The 27,685-nt window shown below is 43.4% G+C and overlaps 1 protein-coding gene across 1 annotated transcript in view; it reads right to left on the bottom strand.

Annotated features, from left to right (window-relative positions):
* Positions 1 to 4,612: 4,612 nt before the first annotated feature.
* The window catches only part of Galntl6 (polypeptide N-acetylgalactosaminyltransferase like 6), a 1,112,723-nt gene continuing 1,089,650 nt past the window's right edge, over positions 4,613 to 27,685 (bottom strand). The window contains exons 11-12 of the mRNA XM_038327381.1: positions 22,298 to 22,447; positions 4,613 to 4,780 (exon numbers count right to left, since the gene is read on the bottom strand). Coding sequence (XP_038183309.1) covers positions 4,613 to 4,780; positions 22,298 to 22,447 — 318 coding nt within the window. The remainder of the gene's footprint in view (positions 4,781 to 22,297; positions 22,448 to 27,685) is intronic.

Genomic DNA, 27,685 nt, shown 5'->3' with positions numbered 1-27,685 from the left:
TATTAAATCAGAAAAGTAATTTAGGCAGATAAAAAAAACTCTTGACGATCACTCTTCCATCAAACCACCTGTGAACTATCATGTCAATAACAACAGGAAGTCGTCAGTAGTGTGACGATAGTCTTGGCCCGTTTGAAGGGAAGGCTGGTTGATTTCTTGAAGACAGGAAGAAGCAACAGACTTTTTAGCAATTTCCACAGAGGAACCATAAGCACTGAAATGGATTATAAATAAGGTAATTACGTAATTTGTTAGGTAATTCATGTCACCTTTAGGAGCAAGGGGGCACTATGAATATGTAGGTAAATAGACATAAACCAAGACTGTCCTTGAAGAGCCAGGACATACGCTTCTTAGTTATGATTGCCTCCCACCCCAAGGTGAGTGATGTCAGAGTAAAATAATTAGCAATGGGATCTGGAAATTTAACCAGCCCCTCTGTGCTCCCGTCAGTCCTTTCACTCCGTTACACTGAGCAGACGTGAGCCGTGGAAATCCCAGAAATCTAATGTGTGGCGAGCTGAAGGGGGCCACAGCGGGTGGGAGGGACGCAGGAACCCTCTCCAGAGCTCTCTGAAGAGACGCATCAAACACCAGCCCCAGCTGTCTTTTTGCTGAGAGGCCGCAGAAGCAGACACACCAGTCTGGAATGTCAAGTGCCGGGTTGAGCGGCTGCGAAGAGAAGCTTCAGGCCAGTGTCGAGTCCGCCAAATGGAGTTGCAAACAGCTCCGAGTTCTGGGAGCGGAGGCTATAGACATAAATCAAAGAGCACTCTCCCTGTGCCGGCAGTGTGGGAACGACTGGCCACTTGTCACGCTTCAGTGTCCTCAACCACAGCTCCACGTGGAGAGTAATTACTGCTAGCCCTGTGGTCTGTGAGTGATGGTGGAGAGGGGAGAATTTTCGCAGGCACTGAATGGGGAAGGCTGTCCGCACCCATGTCTAGAGACACGATGATGCCCTTCTCGCCACATATGTTCACTGTGAGGTGTTCCTTTGTATGATTTATGTTAAAGGCCCTTTTTCCAGCCTGTTCCCAGCACCTGGCCATGTACAGCAGTTTTATATCCCCGACAGGGAAAGAAACCTAAAGATATTTTAGTAAGCAGCTTCCTGGAATGATAAATCAACAGCCATAATATCATATTTTTTAGGATGATCCTAAATTCTGAAGGGGAAAAAAAAAAGGTCACTATTCCTCTGCAAGTGAGGGCAAGGGAGCTGCTGACTGGGAAAGACTGGAGCAGGGTGCTAACAGCAGAGCAGGCCTCACTTGGTAGCACCCCCTTTCTTAATCTCGAGCTGTGTGAAGGATTGAAGGAGCAATTTCCCGGTGGCAGGAGTCGCCCTCTGTGACTGAGGGACAGTTGGCTGTAGAATCAGAGTGAATCAAAGTGCCACTGGCTTTTTTGATGGATCTGCTGTCCTTATAGAGCTGGTCTCTATCTAAGTAAAAGATTTCTTTTTGCTCTTTTCTTATAGATAGTTCTAGAAGGATTGAAAATGGGGCCGGGAATACAGTTCAAAGCACTTGCCTTGCATACTCAAGGCCCTAGGTTCAGTTTCAAATTCAAAGAAAAAAAATGGAAGTTTTCCATGTGAAGGTAAGGAACATATTTATAATTTAACAGTTATCTTCTTTTAAAACATATAATCACTACTAAAAGAAATGGTGTCAGGTTGATATTGGTTTCATGGTTTTTCAGAAATGTAGAAATAACGGGCCTGGCACTTCTTTTTCATTGACTGTGAGTCCATTTGCATTATGTGTTATTCATTTATTGTATAAAGTTCTATGTTATCAATTCACAAAATAGTCCTGGAACTTTCATTATTCACTGAGGCTTCTGATAGAATGACTACATTTAAAAACAAGTCATGTGATCATAGTCTTATAAGTAAATAACAGTAGACATATAAGCCGGTACATTAGTATTGCCAAGGTACTCTCATCCCGCCTTGAAAAAGCATGAACCACACAGTTCATTCCTGATGGTTTTACAGCATAGGTTTTGTTTTTCCCCTGTAAATACATAAAGGGGGTTTCAAAAAATTATTATTTTCTTATTTCTTTCAGAACTATTCTTATAATGATTTTTGTTGACCACACCAACTTTATATGAACCCCATCTTGGTAAAAGAATTGGTGTGAGTACTCAACTATCAAGTTCTCCAAGAATTTTATTTCCAGGAACAGTCATCCTGCTGAGGATTGTTCAGTGCCTCCTGCTAACGGAAAGTGCAAACATACGTTGTTTTATGCTTTTCAGATTGTATTTCAAGCAAGCAGACTCCCGACCTTGAGGGGCACAGGAAGTGCTTTCTCAATGTGCTTTTCTGGGCAATGCTCTGCCCTCCTGCTCAGGGGCAGACTCTCCGGACTCCATTTGTATGCTCCCCGAGTGCACACCATTAATGACTCTTCCATAGTTGGCAGTTGGATTTAATGTCCCAAGCTTCCTTTTTTTTTTTTTAAGAAAAAATAATTTCTTTTTTTTTTTAAAAATAATCTTTTACTCAGAGAGTAAGAGACCAATCTTGATGGATCTCTGTATATCCCATTAAAATGCTGCAATACTTAGGCTAGGCCCTGGCTAGCCAGCCATGCCTCTAACATCCTAAGAGATTATTACAAAGCTTGGCTTTCCAGGCTGCGCAACCCAAGGCTGTCTCTTTGGTCTGATTGTAAATAGCAGCCAACTGTTTAATGACATAATGTGAATTTTTATAGGCTTGTCTAATTCTCCAGCCAGATTGCTCTCTGAACATCTGAGATAAATCTTCACCCACTCCTTAGAAGTATTCAACATACAGGTTAATTTCTCACTATTGATTTTCTCTGCTATGCATCTTGACTATTACAAGATGACTTGACCTATCCAAAAGATCTCAGTGGCAGTCAGTTTTTTAAAAAAACCAGCTTTTTGAAAAGAATGCTTGAAAAAAAGAAGTTGGTAAAGACACCAAAGTAACCCCTCCCTGACCCTTAGCAGGGTAGTTTGACTGCATATTTTGATTTGGTTTAGAGAGAAAAAAACATGCACATTTTCAAGAAGAGGTATTGTATATTAGGCTCGTGAATGGTTGGGCCTCTTAAATGATGTAGAGGATTCTTACCCAGGCCAGGTTAAAAGCTCCACCAGAAGATGGGCTTCTCTGGATTTTTGCTATTATCTTAAGAAAACAAAAAACAAACAAAGAAACAGAACCAAAAATATCAAGCAAAATAAAAATTAACAAACAACAAGAAAAAGGGATTTATTCTTCTGGATAGTGATCTATGCCCCAAATATATAGATCGTCTTAACATATATTTTCTTATTAACACGGAAGCTATATTAAAAATAATAAAAATAAAAGTAAGAACACTCTGTACCCAAAACAACTAGACCACGTTAATTTTGAAGTTATTTCTTTTTTTCCATACCCTTGAAATACTGCCCACTAACAGAAAATGGTGTCATAAGAGCTTTATTAATAGTAATTCCTTTCCTGGACTTTCAAATAAAGCAACATCATTATTTTCAAAAATGGGTGGGGCTTCAAAACTAATACTTAAATAACATCACTTTTAAAATTGCTTGATTCAACAGAATTGAAGTGAATGAAGCCATTTCCACATCACTTGGGGTGAAGATTTATTTAAGATCAATTAAACAAATTACATGGACCCCACTGCAATGCCTTCTTTAATCAAAGTTATAACTGGACAGACATCAGACTTTTTAAAATTTAAAAATAATAGAAAAGTAAAAATAGATTTCCTAGAGAAATTTCTTCCCTAACGTGTGTGTGTGTGTGTGTGTGTGTGTGTGTGCGCGCGTGCACTCACGCGCGTTGTTTTGCTGCTTCTGTGAATCTTTCTTTGGAGAAACTGGGTAGCAGAGTGCCTTTTTTGTTGTTTGTTTTTGTTTTTAACTGGATTCTTCCAAGGACGCTGAACTAGAACGTCATCTGATTGGTGCAACATGGACTCCTCTGAACCATGACAGAGAATAAAGGCCCTGAAAGGAGAATGGCAAGTGTGAATGAGAACATGGGATGTGAGTCTCAGATGCTGTGTACCCTTGTGTGAAGAGAAGACAAAAGAAAAGAGAATGGTATGAGCACTCTAAAATCATCTGCAGCACTTTAGAGGGTTAAACCTGCTTAACCCATTCCTCATCAGAGAATGGCACCAAAGAGCTCACCCCTCAAGCGTGGCTAGTTCTAGACCTGTGGTAGCCTCAGGTTGCCAGAGCAGTCATGCACTCTGTTTCTGCCCCCCTCCCACCCGATTAATAGGATCCATTCATAGCTACTCACTACTGCAGGATTTGACCTGAGAAATGCTAGGATCGATTAACTCAGCAATCGTGGCGAACAGTCCCTAAATAATCTTTACCCTTGGCCAGCAAGGGAACTGCTAGTCTCCAGTTCTCAGCAGCAGCTGGTGGGGTTCTTAGCCAAGTTCTTCAGATGTAGGAACTCCTCCCGAACAGCCTGACATGGCGTTTACACATCTTTCGAGCAGGCTTCCTGGATCTAGGAAACGTTATTCCTGACTCCTTTGACCCAGGTACCGGCGACAACACAGTTCCCAATCTGTAGGTAATCACTCTTCTTTCCTTTCTAGGAGCTGGCAGGGTAGCTATTTTTTTCTAAAATAGTCATGTTGATATGTTCAAAAATCCATTGCTGAGTCTCAGAGAGAGGGTCACATCTGGCCATGAAAATCTTCTTCTCTGCAGGGTTGCAGTCCATGCAGCTGTTGCTTACAGGATGAAATAGTGTTCTGTCCTAGATGCAGCAGAAAGAAAAGACTGATATAAAATGTGGGGAATGCTACAGCCCAAAGTTTATAGATGTAAAATAGGTGTTCGTAGTTGAGTATGTACCCAGAGTCTAACTCAATCAGCTCTCGAGTCAAAGAATATAAGATTTCAAAGAATCTAGAACTTCCAACACAACTTAAGCTGAAGACAAAATAGGAATTATTTTTTTTTTAAGAGAGCAATTCACTCATTTCTAGTTTGGAGTGAGCATCGTGTTGCAAGCTTAGTTGCTCACAAGTATAAAATGCTTCTAGCCATTTGGATAAAATATGACATACACACACATACACACACACACACACACACACACACACACACACACACACACACACACACACACTGTGCTGAGTGCACAGTCAATAATAAACACACCCAACCAGAAGAGCAAAATTTTCGCCATCTCACACTGGTTGTCTATTGAAAAAGACAAAAGAAATGCATGTTGAAACTGGAATGCCAGGCGCTCAGCTGCCTGCCGTCTCTGGAAGATGAATGAAGGGGTGGGGACAAGTGACACTTGGGCCATAGCTGAGAATGAAAAGTCAGTTTTGTTAGTGCTTAAGAGTCAGTGTCTTCCACCCCTGCAATCCAACATCTTGGAGGTTGCAGGTGTTTAGATAGCATGGTTCGGATGACTTTTTGTAAACTGGAGGGAGTGTCGTTGGCTTACAAGCCAGCTATGATAAAAACATTAAATCACCTAAGTATTTGAGGCAGTTCACAGCTCAGTGAATAAAAGGTGCTCGCTTCCAGGGCACGAAGTCTAAGTCCTGAGCAAGCTCATTATCTGAGCATGACCCTTTCTATTGTATTCCTGGCAAGAGGAGGTGAAGTGGAAAGGAAACAACCCTTCTTTAGTGTCAAACACTCACTGAAATGGCGTTTAAGATTTTTCTTAAAAAGTATCAATAATTTGAGAAAAAAATCGCTAAATTAACACTTAAATTTTAGTATCAAGTAATGTTTTGTTGTTTATCTTAGGAAGTGTTTTGGGGTGCTTGTTGGTCTTCTGGTTGCTTTCCTTCAAAGGGAGAATGGTAAATGGGCAGTGTTTGTCAGATTTAAGAGTTTCTCAGCCACCCTTTGTAAACATTTATGGGTTTCTGGATTTTCAAACTCAATCAGACTAATATTTAATATCCTTGAAGGATCCGGATGTTTGCATGAAGGGGAAAGAGAAATAAGGAAGGAGAAAAGTAACATGTGGGCAATTTGGTAGGCGTTTCTATTTTTAGTGTAAACAAAGGACTGTGCCCAACACAAAGGTTCTTTTCTCCTACTCTTTAAAGTCAAAGTTGGTTGTGGAGTTCCTGAACTTGAGTTCAGAAGTCTCCTGAGGGCTCCTTACAGTGCTCTCCAGCGTCTTCACTAACTTCTCTGCAGTCTGACCCCAGGGGAAGGTTCTAAGAAATTCTCCTCATCTAGAGGGGAGATGGTAGATGTCGGGAAGGAGTAGACTGTTCTCAGCTCCTCAAGGCAGCCTTGGAGATTACCTGGGCTCCTGGCACAAAGGTTCCTCCCACAGTCTCTGGCTCCTTGCACAACACCTTCCTTCCTTGTTCTGTCCCCTTCCCTCTGGCATTTCTCATGCCCTTCACCCTCAATTTCCAGCAGCATAGCTGCCGGAATCTAATCTATTTTATTAGCTTTGCAAACACCCTTTGTGGCTTCACTTTTTATTTTGCTGGGAATCAAACCCATTCAAACTGGGGGCTTGCTAGGCGAGCGCTGTACCACAGAATTATATTTCAAATCCCTTCAAATAGTATTCCTTACTGTTTTTATATTTATTTGGTGTGTAGTGTGTCTGTGTGTGCATGACACAGTGTATGTATGAAGGCCAGAGGACAATGTGCAGGGTTCAGTCTTTTCTGTCTACTGTGTGGGCTCCGGGGAGGAAACTCAGGTTGGCAGGTTTGGTGGGAAGTGCCCTTACTCATCAAGCCTTCTCTTGGCTCCCTCAAAGACCATCTTTAAATGATAATGTTCAAGAAAATTCTATGTGACCTACTAAATTCGAACATGCTCTGTTGTGTGTGCGGGCACCTCCTTCCAGTCTTTAATTCCTGCATTTCTTCCTGCTTCCTTTACCAACAGCTCAGGCGGACCTCCGGACAACCCTAGATTCCCCTTTAAAACATGCATTTCCCTGAAACCTAAAGTCAGTAAAGAAAACGAGTATTCCAGGGTTTCTTCTCTTTATCAGTGCCCATGTGCCAGCGTGAACACAAAAACAAACCAGGTCTCCTAAAGTGCCCTATTTTTCTGCACATCCCTTCCTGAGCCATAAGGTATCACAGTTTGCAAACCCCTAGTGGAAACACATGTTCTGACAAATGCAGGTGTGCTCATAGGCGCAGCCAGGCTGGCTATGCAGATGTGGTACAACGGGAACAATCTGGAATATGTTCTCCAGTGCATGTGCTTTGTGTCCTTAGAAGAGATTAAAAACTGGGATTCTTTATCTATCTACACCAGGGAAGCTGATGGGGAACGAGAGGGTGAAGTAGACCAGTCCCCAAGGTCTTTCTTTGTCATAGAATTGTTCCAAAGTCCTGCCTGTGACTGAGACAGATGACAGGGTGCTAAGCTAGAAGTCCTCCCCAATACCCAGTAGGTCAACTGATTGATTTCTGGCTACAGACCGATCTCTGTTCACCCTGTCTTCAGAGTGCCCAGCAAGGCCACAGAAATGAAGCTTCTGGGCACACTATCAGCCTTCAACAGAGTATACCTTTATCGCTTTTGACCTTGGGGGTGACATAATTGCTATCTATAGGCTTCTACTGGACCAGGCTTTTGGATCACTTAATGTCTTTATCGATGCCTTTGCTAGCTGAGTTAGTCAGTGGTGTGAGTCTGAATATGTCTTTTCTTCCTTGACAGCCCTCCTCTCCCCTGTCCTTCATCCCATCGGTCATTGCTGTTAACAGAATAGCAATCCCGCCCCCAGCAGACTTGTGAGTACTCTGGAAAGTGTGATGTTCCGTAACAGCCTTCTGTACGTGATGATCGATGCTCTGTCTTTGCTTTGCTCTCGGTCCAGTCCTGACAAAAGGCAAGGCCCTGCCTGTCAGTGTCACCTTCACTTCACCTTGCCTGAGAAAACTGGAATCATTGAGCAGGGGAGGTCTAAGGATTTGTGAGCTGCTTTTCGTAATCAGTTCATGGCACCAACCAATCAGTGCACGCAGACGAACATGGCTGGGACTTTTTGGGTGGTTCGCTGGAAGCCACGTGGGTTTAGGGCTGGCCACAGACTTGACTGGCATCTGTGTGGTACCTGGTGTGTTCCCACATCCATCCTTTACTTTATCCATTCCCGTATTCACATAGAGTCTGAGCTTTAGGAGAATTAAAGAGCGGCTCTAAACATTCTAGCCTGCGCGTGGGGTCATGAAAGAACCAAACACGAAAGACACAAAGGCAGTAAAATAGACAGGAGAGCGCATGGCTCACAGCTGGAGGGGCAGCGCAGTCCTGGGAAGAGGCCTGAGGTTTGTGGCTGGACATGGAGCTGGGTGAATTCTAGCCATCCACTTGCTAGCTGTCTGCCATTGGAGCAGGCACTAAATTCTGCGACCCTTAGCTCACATACTTGTAAATATGGCTAACGCACCCAAGTTTGCTATGGGAGGACAAAATGTAGAGTGGCTGGTTTCTATGTTTCACATATAAGCAACTACGTAATAGCTTCCTCTTCCTCTAATTTATTTTTAGTCAGAAAACATCCCCAGTTCTAAAAATCAGAATGTACTAACCATCTGGTCTGAGACCAGCTAGCTATTCAATACCAAATTATATTTTCTGGCAAAATAGAGCTTGAAAAATTTACCCTCTGACCCCATCCGTTGTCCACATTGTACAACAGTGCCTCCCTCTTTAATCCAAAGGATTTAGGAAACCAAGGTAATCTAGGGCTAGCAAGGCAGCTTGGCTAGGTTATCGCAGAGTTTTGCTGGTCTCTAGCATGAGCTATGACTATCTTTTCAGGTCCTGAGCTTTCTAGAAGACAAGACAATAAAATATGTAGACCTTCTGAATACATTATTTAGACAGGCTAATTGAGTTCAACAGATATTTATAAAGTGCCCTTTATAATGTGGTTAGTGTCGAGGAAAGGCATTGGGGAAGATAACCTAAGCTGTATCCTCTAACCCAACAACTAGAGCAGATCAAAAGGTACCTAATAAGTGTCTGAAGTAGGAAAAATATCAGTGAAATGTAGTGTAATAAAGGTGAATATGAAATAACACCTTTATGCATTTGAGTTAAAAAAATTAATGGGGAGATCCTGTTAGACAGGGATGCATATATTCACAGTTACTTTCCATCTTTTGGTGGGTACCTAGGTGGATTCTGTCTCCTGGCTGTTGTGACCAGGGCCACAGCAAACATAGTGGTATATGATGACTTAATACCCATTGGGTATATAATCAGAACAACACAGCTAGATAATGTAGTAGTTCTTGTTTGGGTTTTATGAGGAACCTCCGTATATATTTCCACGGTGGATGGGCTAATTGGCATTCCTGGCAACAGCATCGCATTGCTACCCCTGTCCTCATCAACATTTGTTTTCCTGATGAGAGCCCTGTCAACTGGGAGAAGAGAGAATCTCAATGTGGTTCGCATTTGCATTTCTCTGGTGGCTAAGGATCATCATTTATGAAAATTATTTCAGAAATTTGTTGGGATTTGTACTTTGAGAAGAATCTCTTCAATTAATTTGCCTGCTTATTGATTTGATTATGATTTTCTTTTTGGTGGTTTCCTTTTTGAATCTTTTCTATCTTCTAGATATGAATCTTTTATACGTGAATAGCTAGCAGATTTTCTCTCATTCTATAGAACGTCTCTTTACTCTGACAATCGTTTCCTTGACTGGGTCGCAGCTCTCTAATCTAATGCCATCCATCTGTCACTTCTTGCTATCATGTCCTGAGGACGTAGGAGTCCTAGTCAGAAAGCCACTGCCTAGGTCTAAATCATCAAGTGTTTCTCTGTACCTTCTTCCTCTAACCAGCTCAAAGTTTTGGATCTTATATTAAGATCTTAAATTCTAAATAGAGAGGCAGAGACAATAAACAATGAGGATAATAAATATGATGCTGTATAAAAATGGGGAAATAAAAAGAACCTGAGTTGGTGGTGATTGGGCCTGAAGGAAAGAGAATTAGCTATTCACGTGTCTAAGTGAAGGAGCTTTCAGATGGAGAGGCGGGCTGACTCAGTGATTGAGCACACTTTTACGGATCAATAGTCTAAGGAAACCAGAATGATGGCACTGGAGTGATGGAGTGCCATCTAGATCAAGTTATGGTGACCAGAAAAATCTTTGGTATCACCGGAATACAGGGAACATAGCATGGACTTCAGACTGTTATGTCTAAGAGGTAGGCAAAGGGCCACACCATGAAGATACTTGGGGGCAATTCTAAAATCGACTCTTTCCTGTTGGCACTGGAGGATAGTCACTGGAGGAGGAGTTAGAGTTAGGATGCCAAGGAGGAAAGCATTGAATGACATCATGAGAAAAGAGATGAAGGCAACCGCAAGAATCCAAATCTGAGCGGATACAGAATTCCTTCTGGTGGGGACAACCAGGGCCGTGCTCTGAGGGCTACTTGAGATATCTGAGAAGTTAAAGTTAATGCACAGAGGGTTATAATGAATGGAATGTGGGGTCTGTCCTAGAGGGAGGAGGTGAGGGGCTGAAGTAAAAGCTGGGCTGAACTGGGAAAGGGAAAGACGAACTGGACCAGGAGGAGGGGCGATAGTGGTTTCTGTTCTAGACATAGTAAGTTGGAGATGTTCAGGCTTGGCTGTCTAACAAGCAGTTGGTTAGAGAAGATGTCAGGGTAGTTTATCTATATACAAAGGAAATAATTACATGAGTTCCTCTGATAAATTTACATGTGATTGAAAACTTAAAATGCTATAACAACATACAATGGAAGTGGGCACTTTTATAAGTGAGAATTCCTTCATAGCTGATGTCTCTGGTGTCTAATATGGAGGAGTGAAGGCTTGATGGGATGAGGTTTTCATTCAGATTGCCCCTGGCAACAATTTTTGCTAGTCATTTAGTTTGTCAGGGATTCACTTCCTTTATGCCTGTAGAGTGAGTTCAGTAGACGGGAGGCAGAGAGAAGATGTACAGCAGCAAGCTCTGCTTTGTCACCTCTCAAGGTTGTAGGGAAGAGTAAGGTTGATAAGTGACAACCCTTTGCCTTCCTGAAGAGAGAGAAACCAGTTCTTAGTTTTACCATTGGCTTCTGAGAAAATACAAATCGTTCCTAAGTAGATGTAAAAATGACAAGCAGTCATATTATCTGTCCACTTCTACGTTTTCTTTAGCAGGTCATGTTTCTCACAGAATGTTGGTCGTATGCATCATTGTTTAATCCAGCCCATCAGCAGTGATGCCTCTGAGTGTTTTCAGTGTATGTGTGGAGACGGCGCTGGTGACAGCTCACTCTCCGCTGGTCCTCGGCTTCTCATCCTACACTCTACATACTATGTTCACTAGGCTGGGCATAGTGACGCGCCAGGCATATCAATCTCAGTTCCTCTCAGAGCAGCCAGAAAATTCTCATGTGCTAGACCCCCCGTCTTCCATGCTCACTCAATGTCTTCTCCCTTCAAATAAATTCTTAGCCTAACCTATATTATCGTGTGTAGTTCTGCCACTACGCTGATGTCTGGTCACATAGGTCATCGTTTTCCTTCACATATGTATTTCAGGTGGCTTCTCTCTGTGCTTTGTAGAAAACCAAGACTCTGCCTACCTCAGGGTCTTGGGATAAACACACACACACACACACACACACACACACGCACGCACGCACGCACGCACGCACGCACGCGCGCGCGCGCAAGTCTCTTTTTGTACCACTTTCATCATAAAGTTTTGCTCATTCTTTTGGTTTTCTTTCAAAAATCATTTGGAGGGCTGGGCGGTAGTGGCACACACCTTTAATCCCAGCACTCGGGAGGCAGAGACAGGAGGATCTCTGTGAGTTTGAGGCCAGCCTGGTCTATAGAATGAGTCACAGGACAGGCTTCAAAGCTACAGAGAAACCCTGTCTCGAACAAACGAACAAAAAACCAAACCCCCAAACAACAGCAACAACAACAAAAAACTCATCTGGAGAAGCTTTCCCTACACCTCTGGCCTGTGCAGGACCCTGTGCTTTGTGTTGTCACGTTGTGCAGTGTCGTAGTTTGACTTTCAGTTGCTATGACGAAACATGATGACCAAAGTAACTTGGGGAGGAAAGGGTTCATTCATCTTATGCTTCCACATCACAGTTCATCGCCAAAGGAAGTTAGGACAGGGACTCCAGCAGGGTAGGAGCCTGGAGGCAGAGGCCACAGAGGAATGCCGCTTCCTGGCTTGTTCCTCACTGGTTGCTCAGCCTTCTTGCTTATAGAACCCACAGGTGGCAACAGCCACAATGGTTTGGGCCCGCCCCCATCGATCACTAATCAGGAAAATCAGGATTGCTTATAGCCTCATCTTATGGAGGCATTTTTCTCAATTGAGGCTCCTTCCTCCCTGGTAATTCTAGCTTTTGTCCAGTTGACATAAAGCTAGCCACTTCCTGCTGTGTACCTTATGTATATATGCATGAATGTATGTAGATATGGATGTACGTATATTTATATGTATTCCCTCTGATCTCAAAGTTCCACATGTAGGAAAATGTTTTCCCAGATTTTGCTGCTTCTGTTCATATCTCTTATATACTCTCAATCACCCTGCCTAGAGTCTCATGACCCTACACCCCTCCTTACTGCAAACCTATGTGTCATATGATGTTAGGTGCTCTGCCCAGATTTCCTCATTTCTCCTCCCCTTACCACTTCTTGAGGAACCAGAATGTTGAGAAGCAGGAAGCTACATTCAATTATCCTTTCAGCAAATATGGATTAAGCCCTGTGATGTGCCATATGTCTTCTTGGTACACCCCAAGAGTGCACAAAAAAAAAATCAGTCCTTTTGTGATGTTCCCCTTATAATATTTACTCGTGAATAGTTGAAATAGTACAGAAATGTCTGGTATAGAAGTACAACCACTTAGACAATGTGCTTCTCTCTACTCCAATTTGTGGTGTTCAAATCAAGCCAGAAGATCACTTGCTGGACACATGGAAGGTAATAGCTAACATTAATCGGACTCTTATGTTCCACGCTCAAAGGGCAATGAGTTTTCACTTATAGCGACAACTATTGAAGGTGAATGCTTTTATTATTTCCATCTTATAACAAGGAAATAGATGTGAGGCAAAATTTTCCAAGGCTCCAGTGCCAAGACACATAGTGGAGCTCATGACTCAAACGGCAGCGCCCCCGCCCCGTCTTCCTGCAAGGACCCAGAGTACATGTCCTGAATGTCTTGCAACGCCAAAGCATTTCTCTCCTTGGCTGAGGCAACTAGCAGCCCGGCTCCATGTCCATGTCTGCTCAGACCGGAAAAAGGGTCCTCATCAACAACGTCAGGAGTCTTTTAGACCTCTAATCGCCAAGCTCTGCTTCCATTTGGCTGTCTAGATCCTGGCAAGCACACGCCTCGGCATTATGTAAGAGCAGGAAGACAGTCTGTGCGTGATTAGAGTCTCTCTAATGCAGACTGAGGCAGAGGGCAGTTAAGCACATAGGGAAATTGTGAAGCAACAGAGTTGTTGCTAAGTCAAAATGGCAGACTTTAGAACCCTGTGCCAGTCAGCTGACTTCAGCTAGGAGAGACACAGGCAAAACCAGAGCGGGATGATGTCACTATTGGAAAGGTTCTCCTTCCTGCTTTCAGAACAACCCTTAGCTGGGTCTCAAGGGTTCTTTCAGGGCACCAGGAGTTACCCTCAGCTTGGAGGAAAAAGCTTAAGTAAGGTGTCCCTAAAACCGATTTTTACCAAGAGAACACCAGTAGAGTAAATATATGCTTTCCCAGTGGCTAATTCTCTTCCCACCAGGTTGATTGTTGAAAATAAATCACGTCTCTACATTGCCACTTCCTGCTGGCACAGGCTATACTAGTGTGTATGGTCCATGTCTCTTGACAATATAGGTTCACTGCTTGATGCATGGCCCTCTTGGGAGTTAGCTTTGCCCTGTTCTGACAAGGAAGCTAAGCTGTCAGTTGGAACCAAAGTCTCCTTAAGGTACGGTGACTCACTGGTGCCCAATCTCTCTATCACACCTAAGTGGCCGCAGCAGGCACTGCGCAGCTGGTTTTCAACAAAACGTTTTGAAAGTCTTTGTTTTCTGATGTTCAAGCTGGAGGACACTGACCTAGGAGATATTACTAGTTTTAGGTAAATTTGTGCCCTGATAAGGAAATTGCTTCAATAGACGTCCTGTGTCCCTTCTGATATATGTTAGAGGACTCGGTCAGTGAATTCATGCATTGGGAATCAGTCAACTCAGATGAGGACATTAAACATGTGTTGACTCAACTGTGAGCGGGGAAACAGTAAAGTCGTTCAACTGTTTTTAAGTGAAGTCAAAGAGCCAAAATCCAGACTGGGGTCAAATTTGAAGTTCAGAATTTTATTACTATTTTGGGGGGGGGGTATGATGGTAATTAACCGAAGGCCTTGTGCATCGCAAGAGTCTGTTCTATTTTTTGAGCTACATCTCTAGTTCCTGAGATAGGATTCAATAGAAACAAATGACTAACTACATGAACACCAAGGATGCATTATCCAGGTAGAAGATGGGAGAGATGTCGGAGTGGCAAAGAGAAAAAGGTTATTAATATCTTGGAATGCTAAGAGCTAATTAAAAAGCCAAGTGTATGAATTAAGCGAGAAAACCAATCAGCTCGGGGTAAAGTAACAGCAACACTGGTTATAGCAACAGATGATAGAGGCTTAAATAAAGGATGCCAGTCGCTCTTCTGGGCTTTTTTTTTAAATGATTACAGCACACTGCAATTTTATACTCTTTTCTGGGTTGTGTGCTATCTTCTAGGACTCTTTAGAGCAGTGGTTCTCAACCCTCCTGATGCTGTGATCCTTTAATTCAGCTCCTCATGTTGTGATGACCCCAACCATAACATTATTTTTTGTTGTTACTTCATACCTATAACTTTGCTACTGTTATGAATGGTAATGTAAATATCTGTGTTTTCTGATGGTCTTAGGTGAACCCCTAAGGGTCATTAAGCCCCACAGGTTGAGAACTACTGCTTTAGATGTCCAGGAGATTGAGTTAGATCCAAATGAAGTCATATAAAGAGCAGAATCTGGAAGCTGGACCACTTCATCAGAAGGAAAGACTAATGGCCAACCAAACATTACAAAATATTTTCAATTTTTCTTGAGCAAAAAAGGGATTGAACTTAATCTCTAGAGTACCATAGGCCAGGGAAGAACTTCCCAACAACAGGGGCTGTTGGAAATGGATGGGCTAAACTGGAAGTGTTTAACTCTTCAACTATGAGCACACATTTAGCATTTTGTAAATGCCTCATAAATTATAACCAGAATAGAACTGCATCCCTTCTTTGTTAGCTTAGTAACTTAATTGTGGACACTGTATTTATCTGTGGCCCTAAGTCACTGTCTCTCCAGAACGCTTTAAACTAACAGCCCCATGGTCTTCCATCTGGCATCTTTGTGGACCAGCATGGTTTTATGATGTAGAGACTGAAGCCTAACATGTATGTTAAAATAAATCATCAAATGTTGGCACTTGGTCGAGAATTTCACCCCTCCCTCCCTTTAACTAACAGGGCAATTGTAGAGGTATCAATTTAACTGGGCAGGAGCTCTCCTATCTCCACTCTCTGCTTCATGCAACTTAAAAGTCTCTTTTTTATGGAAATTAAAATTTGAGAAAACCCCAGAGAGCCACTACAAAAAGTCATTTGAAACATTCAATGTTTGGTGACTTGGGGGAGGTTATTTGTGATGTTTTCTGATGAAGAAAGGATTTGGGATTATCCAGTACAGTTGAACTTTACGATAGAGCAGGTCCTATATTCACAGCCAAACCGTCGTGTCTTTAAGTCAGTCCTTGAATATTCATTTATAAACTTTACTATTAGAGATTAGAGGAAGCATACAGGCATGTGAAAGAAAGGAGCTAGGCATGGTGGCTCAAGCTTTGTGTCCAAGCACTTGGAGGTGGGGAATGGGAGATTGGGTCATCCATGGTTACATGGAGAGTTTGAGGCTATCCTGGGCTACATGAAATATTGTCTAAAAGAACTCAAAGCGGGATTGGGAAAGGTGATAAACTATTCCTGGACTTGGGTGGTTAAGGGTGACGAGTGACTGACCATGTTGGTCAGTGTTTAAAGTACAAAGGAGGAAACAAAGTGATGTTGGGGTCCACCCAGAGGCCTAGATGCCACCAGAGCAGAAGGCAGGTGGTGTGGGACAATTCTGTATTCTGTCAATTATGTTTTAAATAAATGCTGATTGGTCAGTAGCCAGGCAGGAAGTATAGGTGGGACAATAAGATAGGAAGTAGAGGTGGGTAAAAGAGAACAAGAGAATTCTGGGAAGGAGGAAGCCCATTCCTCCCCAGTCCTGCCCAGACACAGAAGAAGGAAAATGTGACCTGTCCTGCTGAAAAAAGGTACTTAGCCATGTGGCTAACATAGATAAGAATAATGGGCTAATGTAAGTTTTAAGAGTTAGTAAGAAGACCGAGCTAATGGGCCAATCAGTTTATAGCTAATGTAGACTTCTGTGTGATACTTTGGGACATAACGACTGTGGGAACCAGGCAGGACAGAAACCCCAACAAGCAGGCTGTCATGTTACAGGCAGGTGCAGGTTAAAGGAAGGAAATAAAACCTGATCTGGAAAATCAGGTCTTTGTCTATTGCTTGTTAGAACACCTAGGGAGATTTCAGACATTATCAATACCAAGAGCTCACCACCTAGAGAGCCTTAGGTAGCTTACAGTGCACTACGTCAATCAGTGTGTTTTCATGTGTTTTGATAACATGTTTCTATGATATTTAATTCTATTTACCACTGCTTCCAGATTTTCTTGGCTGTCTTTGATCCGTTCATTTCAGTTTCAGAGTCTATAAGTTTTCACATATGAATCTGCTTAGGTTTATTAACTTTACACTAGATGTATATATCATTTTGAAAACGTATCTTCACAGTATTGCTTTAATCCTTATGATGCCCTCTCCATTAAACAAATTTGTTTAGAGGACGTTGCCATAGGTTTTCTTCTTCGCCCTCTCTCCTGCCCACATGGTGCTGAGGCTGGAAATCAGTTTCCTCTCACGACTGCCAGGCAAGAGCTTCACCACTGAGCTACACTCTCAGCACCTTTCTGTGGCTTTTGCTGTAGTGGCCTTGATGTCTCCCCCACCCCCAGACTTGAACCAAACTATTTATCTTAAGCATTTTATGATAACTACAGAGAACTGCTTTTTAATTTCATGTTCTGGTTTTTTTTTGTTGCCCAAGTAGAAATAATTGTTTTCATCCTGTTGAAACCATGCTAAATGTTCTAATTCAATTTTAATGGTTTAGTTGCACAGTCTTTTGGATTTCCGAAATGCTCAAACACATCATCTGTGAATAGTCCATTTACCCGCTTCCTCTCAAATCTTGATGCCTTTTAAATTTCTTTAGTCTTTCTGATTACACTAAATATGAGACCTTATACAAGTTTGAATAGAGGTGATTACAGTCTACTTCTTATTTCACATCCAGTCTCCAAGGGAAAGCTTTTCTCTTCCTCTTGTTTCTCCTTCCCTCCCTTCTTTTTCTCCTCCTCCTCTTGCTCCTACTTACATCTCCCCTCCCTCTCTCATGCAGTCTCCCTCTTTAGCCTTGGCTGGCTAGTCTAGAACTTGCTGTATGGAACGAGGCTGGCCTTAAACTTTTGGCCATCCTGCTGCTTCTGCTTCCTGATAGGGTCATTGGTGTGTTCCGTCAGCCCTGCACAGCTGGAGGGTAGTTTCGGTAGTGAGGAGTGGTGGCCTGTGTGGGCTTACTCTATACCGTAGATTAAGTTAGTTCATGTCTACTAGTTTGTTTTCTATTGGCCTACTCGGTAAGACAGTAGAAACTTTAGGATCACACACACTCATATTTATAAAACTTTTTTTTTTTTTTGCAGCCACCTCTCAAATAAATGACTTGTGCTCAAATTCTTAATTTAGGTTATATACTGGGGACACTTAAAAAGACATTTGCTATAGGCCATCAGAAGAATGTTTACGTAAAAGGAGGAGGATATGGGAGACAACTTCCAGCCTGGCAAGGATGACAGCGGCCAGTGCCACTCAGCATGGGTTTGCTTCATAGCATGCCAGGTCACACTTCCATACTTTTGTCAATGGGAAGCGTGTGTTTGTCACCCACGCAGATGGAGATTCGGTCTTACAGTCAGAGATTCAGCTACAGGCTCTCCCTGGTTGATCCGGTAGAGATCGTATCTGTTAGAGGACAAGAAAGTGAAGAAGAACTAGCCAGAAGCTTGGTCTGTTCGTGTTGAGACAAGGTCTGATTTTCTAGGCCTGGCTCACAGGGTGTAGGCTGGACCACTCTGTCCAGGCGAGGCTGGTTTTACACTCCTGGCAATCCTCTCGCCTCTGCCTCCTGAGTACTAGAGGTCAATTGTGCACTCTCACTCTGGCCAGGCTATAGTAAGTTTGACTAAGACTAAGGTCCAGCCATTATGTTGACCAGCTTCTGAAGGGCTGGATGAGAACTGGGAGGTGAAGTGAGTCTCTCATACTCAGTGAGAAACCAAGCTGCATTTAGAACAGAGAAATGTAATGACCAGATATTCTGGACACTCCCCCTGAACAAGGTCCAGTGTGAGATAGGCAGGGAGATCCTTTAGGAAGCTCTTGAGGGGTCCAAGGGCAATAGGGAAAGGGTGGCAGTCACAGCAGGAGACAGAGCAGTGGCAAAGGGTGTGTGTGTGCATGTGGTGTGTGAGAGAGGTGTGTGTATGTATGTGTGTGTGTATGAGAGAGGTGTGTGTGTATGAGAGAGGTGTGTGTGTATGCATGTGTGTGTGTGAGAGAGAGAGGTGTGTGTGAGGTGTGTGTGTGAGAGGTGTGTGTATGAGAGAGAGAGGTGTGTGTGTGTGAGAGAGAGGTGTGTGTGTATGAGGGAGAGAGGTGTGTGTGTGTGTGAGAGAGAGAGAGGTGTGTGTGAGGGAGAGAGAGGTGTGTGTGAGGGAGAGAGAGGTGTGTGGGAGGGAGGGAGAGAGAGAGAGAGAGAGAGAGAGAGAGAGAGAGAGAGAGAGAGAGAGAGAGAGAGAGAGATGGGTGTGTGTGCATGTGTGGGTGTGAGAGAGACGGGGGATATGAATGGGCAAAGGGAATAAAAAGTGGTAGTGACTGACCAGATGTGGGGACTGAAGGGGAGAAAAGAGTTTCTTGTTGAATGATGGTTAAACACTTTTACTGGGGTTGCTGCCCTTGTAACAGGGGTCCCCCTGGTGGCAAAAGAGAACCAAAGTAAGGATTCCTCTCTCACAGGCTATTCTGAGACATGTGTATAACCATAGTTATACAATATTGTCAAATAGGGATGTCCCTCTCTTCTGGGGTTGCAAAGAGACACATCTAAGAATAGCTGAGAGCTAATCGTTGATCATGGAACAGGAAGTGAGGTCTGACAACATCCTTGATCTGTTCAAAGGAGGCAGATACTGGACAAATTCCTTCTCCAAGAAATCTCCACGTAGCTGGAAAAGATCAGTTGGAGTCTGTAGCCCTAGATCCGGTAAACCCTGAGGACCTCTCCTGAGAATTACTGCTCTTGTTTCTTAAGAGCACGGCCCGGGCATGAGTGGAGACTCTGGAGCTGAATTCATCTGAGTTCGGATGTTGGCTTTGTCACAGTTGTGCCAGCATTGGTATCTTCCTCTGTGCATTCCACACAATGGCATCTAAGTGATTATGGGGATTCAGTTGGGGGTGGTCCTGAGGATTCCCCTCGGTGCTCAAGAGATGACCCGTTAGGTCGATCCATAGACACCTAATTTAAAATATGGTAATAAAAAGGGGGCCACTCCAAAACAGCTTCCTGAGGCCAAGGGCTACAAATGGACAGGGAAGGCAGCATTCCAGAGAGCCCTCTGTCTGATTTTTTTCTCTCTCTCTAGGTAGCAGCTCTTGAATTTTCCAAAACAGGTGTGCTGTATAGGTCTGAGTCATCGACCAAAATGAGATATTTCAGAAACTTCCCATTTTAAGCCTTCGGCATGTTCCTGATTTTGTATAAATACCTTGCTTGCTGTATAAACATGTGGAGTGTAACCTCTTGCTGAGCTCTGCGACCGACCTAAGAAGCCAGCCGGAGCACAGCACATCTGTGATTATCTTCCACCCATCCCTCGGATACTGGAAAGGTTCGCAGTGCTAAAGCTCACAAGAGCTGCCGTTGGAAACCACTGCAGCCTGGTTTTCCCTCACCGGGAGCTCTGCGGGCGCATGCATTAGTCGGTCTTCTCCATCTGCAAGCTTTTGTGAGCTCCCTAATGAAAACAACTGCATTTTCAGGGCTTAATTGCGTATTATTGAGTGGTCTGTCTCTCATTCTGTAAACGTCCAATGATGAGAAATGTTCCGTTCATTAGAAAGCTCCAGCCTGTGAGTGAGGGCTGGTGTTTTATTGATGCATACAGAAAATATCATCCTAAAGGTCAGAAAATAACTGTTGGAGAAAAAAGGCCTACCCTACCCGACTCCATGTAGACAATATTGTATCGAATAGCGGGAGTTTGACAAGACTAATCAATCACACATTACACACACACACACACACACACACACACACACACACACACAAAACCAGCTAGCAATTCTCCTCCCGTGTACTCGTGAGAGCATCTTCTCACTAGTTCTTTCGATTTGAAATTGCTTTGTCAGATGCAACAGCTGACATTGTGTGCTGCTTCTGGAGATACAGTAAACGTCTGTTGGGTCCTCAGGAGGTGTTGATGTGTCAAATAAACAGTCCAGTCAAGTATGCTCTGAGTGAGTCTGGTTTGGGGTACCTACCTCAAGAGGCAGAAACCAGCATTCTGGCTTTCCTGAAGTGAAGAAGCACATTCATAGCCACTGCCCACACCAATCAGTGCCCATCCACCAGCCTCTTCCCTCCAGTTCTCTGTAATCTGGGGGAATATTGGCTGGCCTTTGTCGCACGATAGCCATGCTCCTGGATAAAGCACTAGGTACATTTTCCTGATAGCCCAAATAAGTCTGGATTGTGCAGAGCACAAAATAGTAAATAGTAAACATTGGATCCCTGGCTAGGAAATACATAAAAATAATACTTGAAAATACTTAAAAGATATAATTGTTCAATTAACAATAAACATGAGTCTATATTTGTTTTAAAATTATTTTCTATTATTAAGTATATTTGTTTTAAAACTATTTCTATCATTAAGTATTATCTTGTAGTTTCTTATTTTTTAGGTTTCCCCAATATGTTTGCCTTCAATATATCAGGGGAGACTTTGTGTGTGTGTGTGTGTGTGTGTCTGTGTGTGTGTGTGCGTGCACGCGTGTGTGAATGCTATTGTTTTAACCAGACAGCTGCCATGCAATAGCCAGGGGTAGGCAATAAATGAGTAGATGTATTAATGTATGTGTGTTGTGAGTTAGGTTTTTAAAGAATTATGTATAAGTGTATTTGTTTATTTGATGTGTGGCCACTTTTTATCCCAAGTTGATCAAGCTGGGCTTAGAATTCTTCCCTGTGTTACTATTGACCTGGAGTCATTTTTCAGGTGTAACTGCTTGGGAAATGGTACACACGACACGTGAGGGCAAAAGCACAGACTCCCTGCTGCGTTTTCCCCTGTTGTGGTGGAATCCACACGCGTGAGCTGAGTGTGTGTGCATATGTCCAGGTGACACTTGGAATTAGAACAGCGTGTTTTTAACCAACTGCTGGAGCCAGTCAATCTGAAATCATGACCATTGTAGAATATTATTTTAAGGTATGGAACATTTGTTTTAATGATGTAAAGGTGTGTTGCATTCTTTTTATGTTGTATTTGTTTAACTCTGTGAAGCTGTGATACTGTGCCTGTCTAAAACAGCTGATTGGTCCAGTAAAGAGCTGAATGCCAGTAGCTAGACAGGAGAGGGATAGGTGGGGTTGGCGGGCAGAGAAAATAAATAGGAGGAGAAATCTGGCAAGAAAGACCAAGGAACCAGAGAAGGAGAAGGAAAGAAGAACATCAGGGGCCACCCACTGATCCAACCACTCAGCAACCCATCCAGCTACGGTAAAGAAAGGTATATAGAAAGATAAAAGTCTAGAGGCAAAAAGTAGATGGAATAATTGAAATTAAGAAAAGCTGACTAGAAATAAGCCAAGTTAAGGCTGGGCATTCATAAGAAAGAATAAGCCTTCATGTGTTTATTTGGGAGCTGGGGGAGGGGGCAAAAGACTAAAAAAAAGTAAAACAAAACAAGACAAGTATATATGGCAATCTGAGAATTACCACAGCACCGACTCTTACCTTCCGGTATCCCCAGAGCTGGTTCCCTTTCATGCCGTGGCAGTCATAGAGCGTGACGGGGCTGCTGTGTGAGATCGCATCGAAGCAGAATTTTCGGGTGTGCAGAGGCTCGCCAGGTCGGATATCTTCTCTCCACCCAAAAGTAAAGAGCTAGCAAAACAGGAACAGAGAAGCTGCAGTGAGTTCAATGGGCGGGAAGGTTCCGGAGCATGCGCAGAGGTGTGGTAACAATGTGGCGCTCCCGGCTTGTGAATACAAGGGGCATTCATGCCTCCGCACAACCGAGGGATTGAAAAGTGCTGGCACGACGGCTGGACCTATGGCCAGACGGGTAAACATGCAAATGATACGTTTTCAATTAGGAACTGGTAAAGAAGGAACAAGCAGAGGGGTGGAAGTGGGGGAGAGAGAAAGGTATTTTCAAGGTGGAGGAAGAGAAAGGAAGGACGAAAGATTGGAGAGGTGAGAGGGAGAAGGGAGGAGGTGGAAGGAAGGAGAGGAGAAGAAAAGCCTTTAATAGAACTCTCAGCATTTATCATGTAGATAAAGCGTTCCTGGATCAAGGACAGCGGCGCTGGCCTAATGAGCAGATTAACTGCCAAAGGACAAGACTTCAAGTTGAGCTGGATTGATGCTCGCACCTTGAAAAATCCAATTGAAAGGAAAGCCGAGCTCAATGAAGTAAAGAATAGGCAAATTAATTTTCTGGCGTAGGTAAGAGCAATTCTGTGGGGCGATATAGTCAGTTTTAGATTGTAATAGGAAGTCCAGTTCGCACTTATAGGTCCCTGACCTCCAACCTGAAACACCAGTTTTATGGAATGATGGATACCACAACTCCATTTAAGGCTTCAATATGCCGTCCATTGCTTCCTAGCCTCGCCTGTGTTATCCATCTTCCTCTAAATTACACATGCTACTCGTGCGGTCCTAAATCAACTTTACAATGTGTTAAATTGACAGACAGCATTCCCGTTGGGAAAGAGTCTTTTCTTGAGTTACTTGAGTCGAACCACATTTGTAGGGTACCATCCAAAAAAGTCCTTAGTTGAAGGGGAAGATGGACCGGGGAAGCCTTGGGATTTCTTCCAGGTCTGGTTCAGTAGGTTATGTGATTCTTCGAGGAGGCTTCTAGGAGGAGACAGGGGTGTGAAGCAGAGCTGTCAGGGACCATGTGTTATTGTCAGAGCGCTAACAGTGTGCAGGGCTAGAACCACCTAAATACACTGGCCACTGACTTGGCCTTCCAGATACGTGGGTTTTCAGGTCCCACCTAGAGATAGGGCAAGTCTAGAGACGGCTAAGAGAAAACAGTTAAGTGGTGGGACTCTGAAAACAATTGAAAGAACTAGGGTAAGTGATCTGCATTAGGAAAAGAAATGATTTAAATCCATACATGCAAGAAACCTATCTGAGGAGAGGTGAGTGTCTATGCTCCGTGCCCCTGAAAGGCAGGCAGGACAAGAGCCAGGCTCAGATGGGACAAGGGGAATCAGGTTAGCATTTGTGATGAAGTCACGAGCAGGAGTTGTGCAGTCTGTCTGTCTGTCTGTCTGTCTGTCTGTCTGTCTGTCTATCTGTCTGTCTGTCTATCTGTCTGTCTCTCATTCTCTTAGGTCCTTCACACAGGAGAAGTATCTATTTGGGATGCTCCTAAGTTTGAGCTCTCTTCCAAACAAGCTACTTCTGTGACTTTTGAAGTACCCATATCCTCTGCAGTAATAGTTATCTTGCCTGCTCCCCTTCATCTGTCCACTCAACATGGTGTCACCAAGGGTGTTCTCCTTTCCTGCTTGGGTTTAAATTCCCTCAGACCAGCTTTCACCAAAATGCTCAAAACCTATCAACCCTGTTGTGTGTAGCCTCTGGGAAGATTTTCCCACTGTGTCTCCTATCCTACACTTGCTGGATTTTCATGTCTTGGCTAGCCTGTTCTCCTTTGATTAATTTTAGTTGGTGGTAATGTCATTCATCTTGTCAGCCATGACGTCTTTGAACTTTTGCCTCTTTTACTTTCCTCATCTAATGACTTGTCAAATCTCACTGTGCCTCATCTTTGGCAGTACTGGGGATGGGTCCCAGTGCCTCACGTGCACTAGGCAATGACTATACCACTACTGCACAACTTGCCACTTTGGTCTCATAAGCATTTCTAGAATTAGTTTCACCCTCTGAATCTTCACAAATCTTGTTCTCAAGATCTCTTGTCTGGACTACTGTAATAAACTGCTTCCGTTCCCACATTCCTCTCTCTCTCTCTCTCTCTCTCTCTCTCTCTCTCTCTCTCTCTCTCTCTCTCTCTCTCTCTGTGTGTGTGTGTGTGTGTGTGTGTGTACAAGCGCATGTGTGCGATCATGTGATGGGGGTTCAGAGGTCAGAGGTCAGAGGACACCCTTAGGTAGTATTCTTTCGTCACTGTATACTTTTAAAGTCAAGGTGTCTCCTTGCCTGGGACTTGCCGCATTGGCTACACTGACAGCCAGTGAGCTCCAGGGTTCCTCACGAGTGGTTCACTTCCTCAGTACTGGGATTGAAAGTGTGTGTGGCACCAAACCTGGCTTTTGAAGTGGATTCTGGGGCTTGAACTCAGGTCCTTATGCTTGCAAGGGAAGCACACTCCATGATCTGTGCCCCTAGCACCTACCAACCTCCTCGTTCGTGTTGCTCACAATCCTGTCTCTTGTCATCAGCTAGACTTTTGAAAATTTTTATTTACTTGTTTAACTTTCAGGAGAAAAGCATTCATTTGGTTATAGGTTACAGGCTCATCATCGAGGGGAGGGTAAGACAGGACTCAGGAGCCTGGAGGTAGGAGGTGGAGCAGAGGCTGTGGAAGGATACTGCTAGCTCTTATACTTCTATTCAGCTTCCTCTCTCTCTCCCCCCTCTCTCTGACATTCTTGTTCTCTTCTTTTTTTCCTCCTCCTCCTCCTAGATTCCCCCCACCCCCGCCACCCAAACAGTCTTCCACCATAGTGAGGGTGATCGCTTTACCAGGGGCTATACTCTTAGAGAAAACTGTCTCTCTCCATGGCAGGGGGTGGGACTATGTGCCCTGCTTCTCTCTCTATGTATTAGCTTTTACATATGCAGAAGCCTAAAGATGAAAGGAATTGTAACTCCCACCTAAGGAAGACCTTCATTTGACAGATGTGACCTCGGCCTCAAGTGTCCCATCTTCTTTTTTTCCATTTTCTCGTGCTTTTCGTTAAATGGATCCGTTAAGGCCCAAATAACACCCGCGTGACAGGGAATCTGTCTCTTAGACATCCTCTACTCTCACAGATGTTTCTGGGCACACTCAGGCGACTTTTGTTTCCTGCTTCTGGGTTTGCTATTTCAGGGTGATGATTGTTCCTGCATTTGTAGATTGATTGCTAGAAGGGAATTTTCATAAGGTTCTCTGCATTATTCTTGTTATTATTATCTGGTGATTGCAATCCTGGGCCCCGGGTGATAAATCTTCAAATTATGCCAATTGTTATATTTTTTCTGCACCTTCCAATAACTATTATTTCCCCTTCTCTTATGTCTTTGAAATGTTTATGGTTGCGATGTGTCTTCCCCAATGGTCATGCCAAACAGATCATTAATTAGACATATTTTCTCTAGAGCAGATGCAAGCAGACGCATTGTGAAAGCACCTCACTGTTTAGGACTTCCGGTGACATTCACATCTGTCTCCTACTGCTGGGCGGTTCTTACTAGCCAGAAGTATCTAGATTTTCCTTCCTTCCTTCCTTCCTTCCTTCCTTCCTTCCTTCCTTCCTTCCTTCCTTCCTTCCTTCCTTCCTTCCTTCCTTTTTATTTGAGACAGGGTTTCTCTGAAGCTTTGGAACCTGTCCTGGAAACTAACTCTTGTAGACCAGGCTGGCCTCAAACTCACAGAGATCCGCTTGCTTCTGCCTCCCAGTGCTGGGATTAAAGACCTGCGCCACCACCACCCGGCTCTTCTTTTATTAAAAGCCCATGATGCTTTTTGTTTTCTTTTCAAACACAAATCATTCTTTTAAAAGTAAATGGATGTCAATTTTCTTCCTTCCTTCTTTTGAGCAACTCTTTAAAGTGTAGATTTTTGAGTCATGACCTACTTCCTTGCTTTCATATTTGTGCGGTGTGTGTTACATTCCCTGGGTCTGTACTGTATCATATTATACAAATAAAACCTCCAGATTGGAGCTGCAAATACACTTATCTTAATCTGGCAACCCAATGAGACAATTGAAAGACATATTTTTCCCTCTCAGTGGGCAGTTATATTTCATTTCACTGTTACGGAGCTTGCAGAAATCTGAGTTATAACATGTTTCTCCCTGCAGTACTCATCAGAATGTGTATTGAGATTGTTTATCCCCCAACGAAAGGCCTGTGTCCTTTCTCGGCACGCATTGACTTGTTTGGATTTCTGTTTGCTTGTGTTCCCCTCCAGACTGTTGGAAAGAGAAAGTCTGCTTTCTCAGCAGGACTGGAAGGCCTGCAAAGCTTCCTCCCAGCAAGAGCCCAGTGCCTGCTGCTGGGCCTGCAGAGAGAACAGCCAAACTAGGCCAGGCCTCGCCTCCTCTCTTCCGCCCCCCCTCCCGCCCCGCCCCGTACGCATCGCGGGAGTTGGGGAGTTGCCTCCCACCCCACATCTTTCACTCTTATTTAGATCTATTTTAATTTTTCTTTCTGGCTCCCTAGAGGACGTTGGGAGCCAGCACACAAGGCTAGGGTGGTATCAAACAGCTCAGCGGATGACCCCGGAAGGATGAATCATAAACCTGCTTCCCTCACAGAAGCCGGATTAGTCCTGAATAACGTTCTGCAGCAAACTGTTTCCCAGAGAAAGAAAGGCCTTCAGCGGACCTTTCTTTGTTACCTTTGTAACAAGTCTGTTTATTCATTCAGTCAGTTTGACTGCTTTGGAAAGAAAACGAATATCTATAATTTTCCTGGGCTGATGTACTTCTCATTCAGGAGTTTTAATATAAATGTAAAAGAGTCAATTATAACTTACACGTCTTTAAGCAAAACACCGAATGAGGCATACATTAATTAGTGTGAAATGAATTTACCTGTACCAAGTCAGTAAGTATTTGGTGACACAGATTCAAGTTTCTCCACCCACCAACCTTTAATCTACGCGTAGTTCCAGCCTTAGGTCTCCAGAGACCTAAGTATTAACTGCAGGGATACAGATACACACACATTTTTTTCCCCCGTTTTTTTCTTCCTGTCTAGTGCTGCCCTCTGGTGTCCATTTAAAAAATTGCATGCCATAGATTTTTTGCAGTTTAGCCCAAGGTAATGAACAATCAATAAAAGTATGCAGTATACTTCAGTTTGTTTGTATTCATTTTTACCTATCAAATAAAGTCAGGACATATCATACTCCATTCTGGAATTTTC

This window comes from Arvicola amphibius, chromosome 4 (genome assembly GCF_903992535.2).
Source record: "Arvicola amphibius chromosome 4, mArvAmp1.2, whole genome shotgun sequence".
NCBI lineage: Eukaryota > Metazoa > Chordata > Mammalia > Rodentia > Cricetidae > Arvicola > Arvicola amphibius.
The sequence above is the reverse complement of the archived record's forward strand: the minus strand, read 5'-3'. Positions and strand labels throughout refer to the sequence as shown.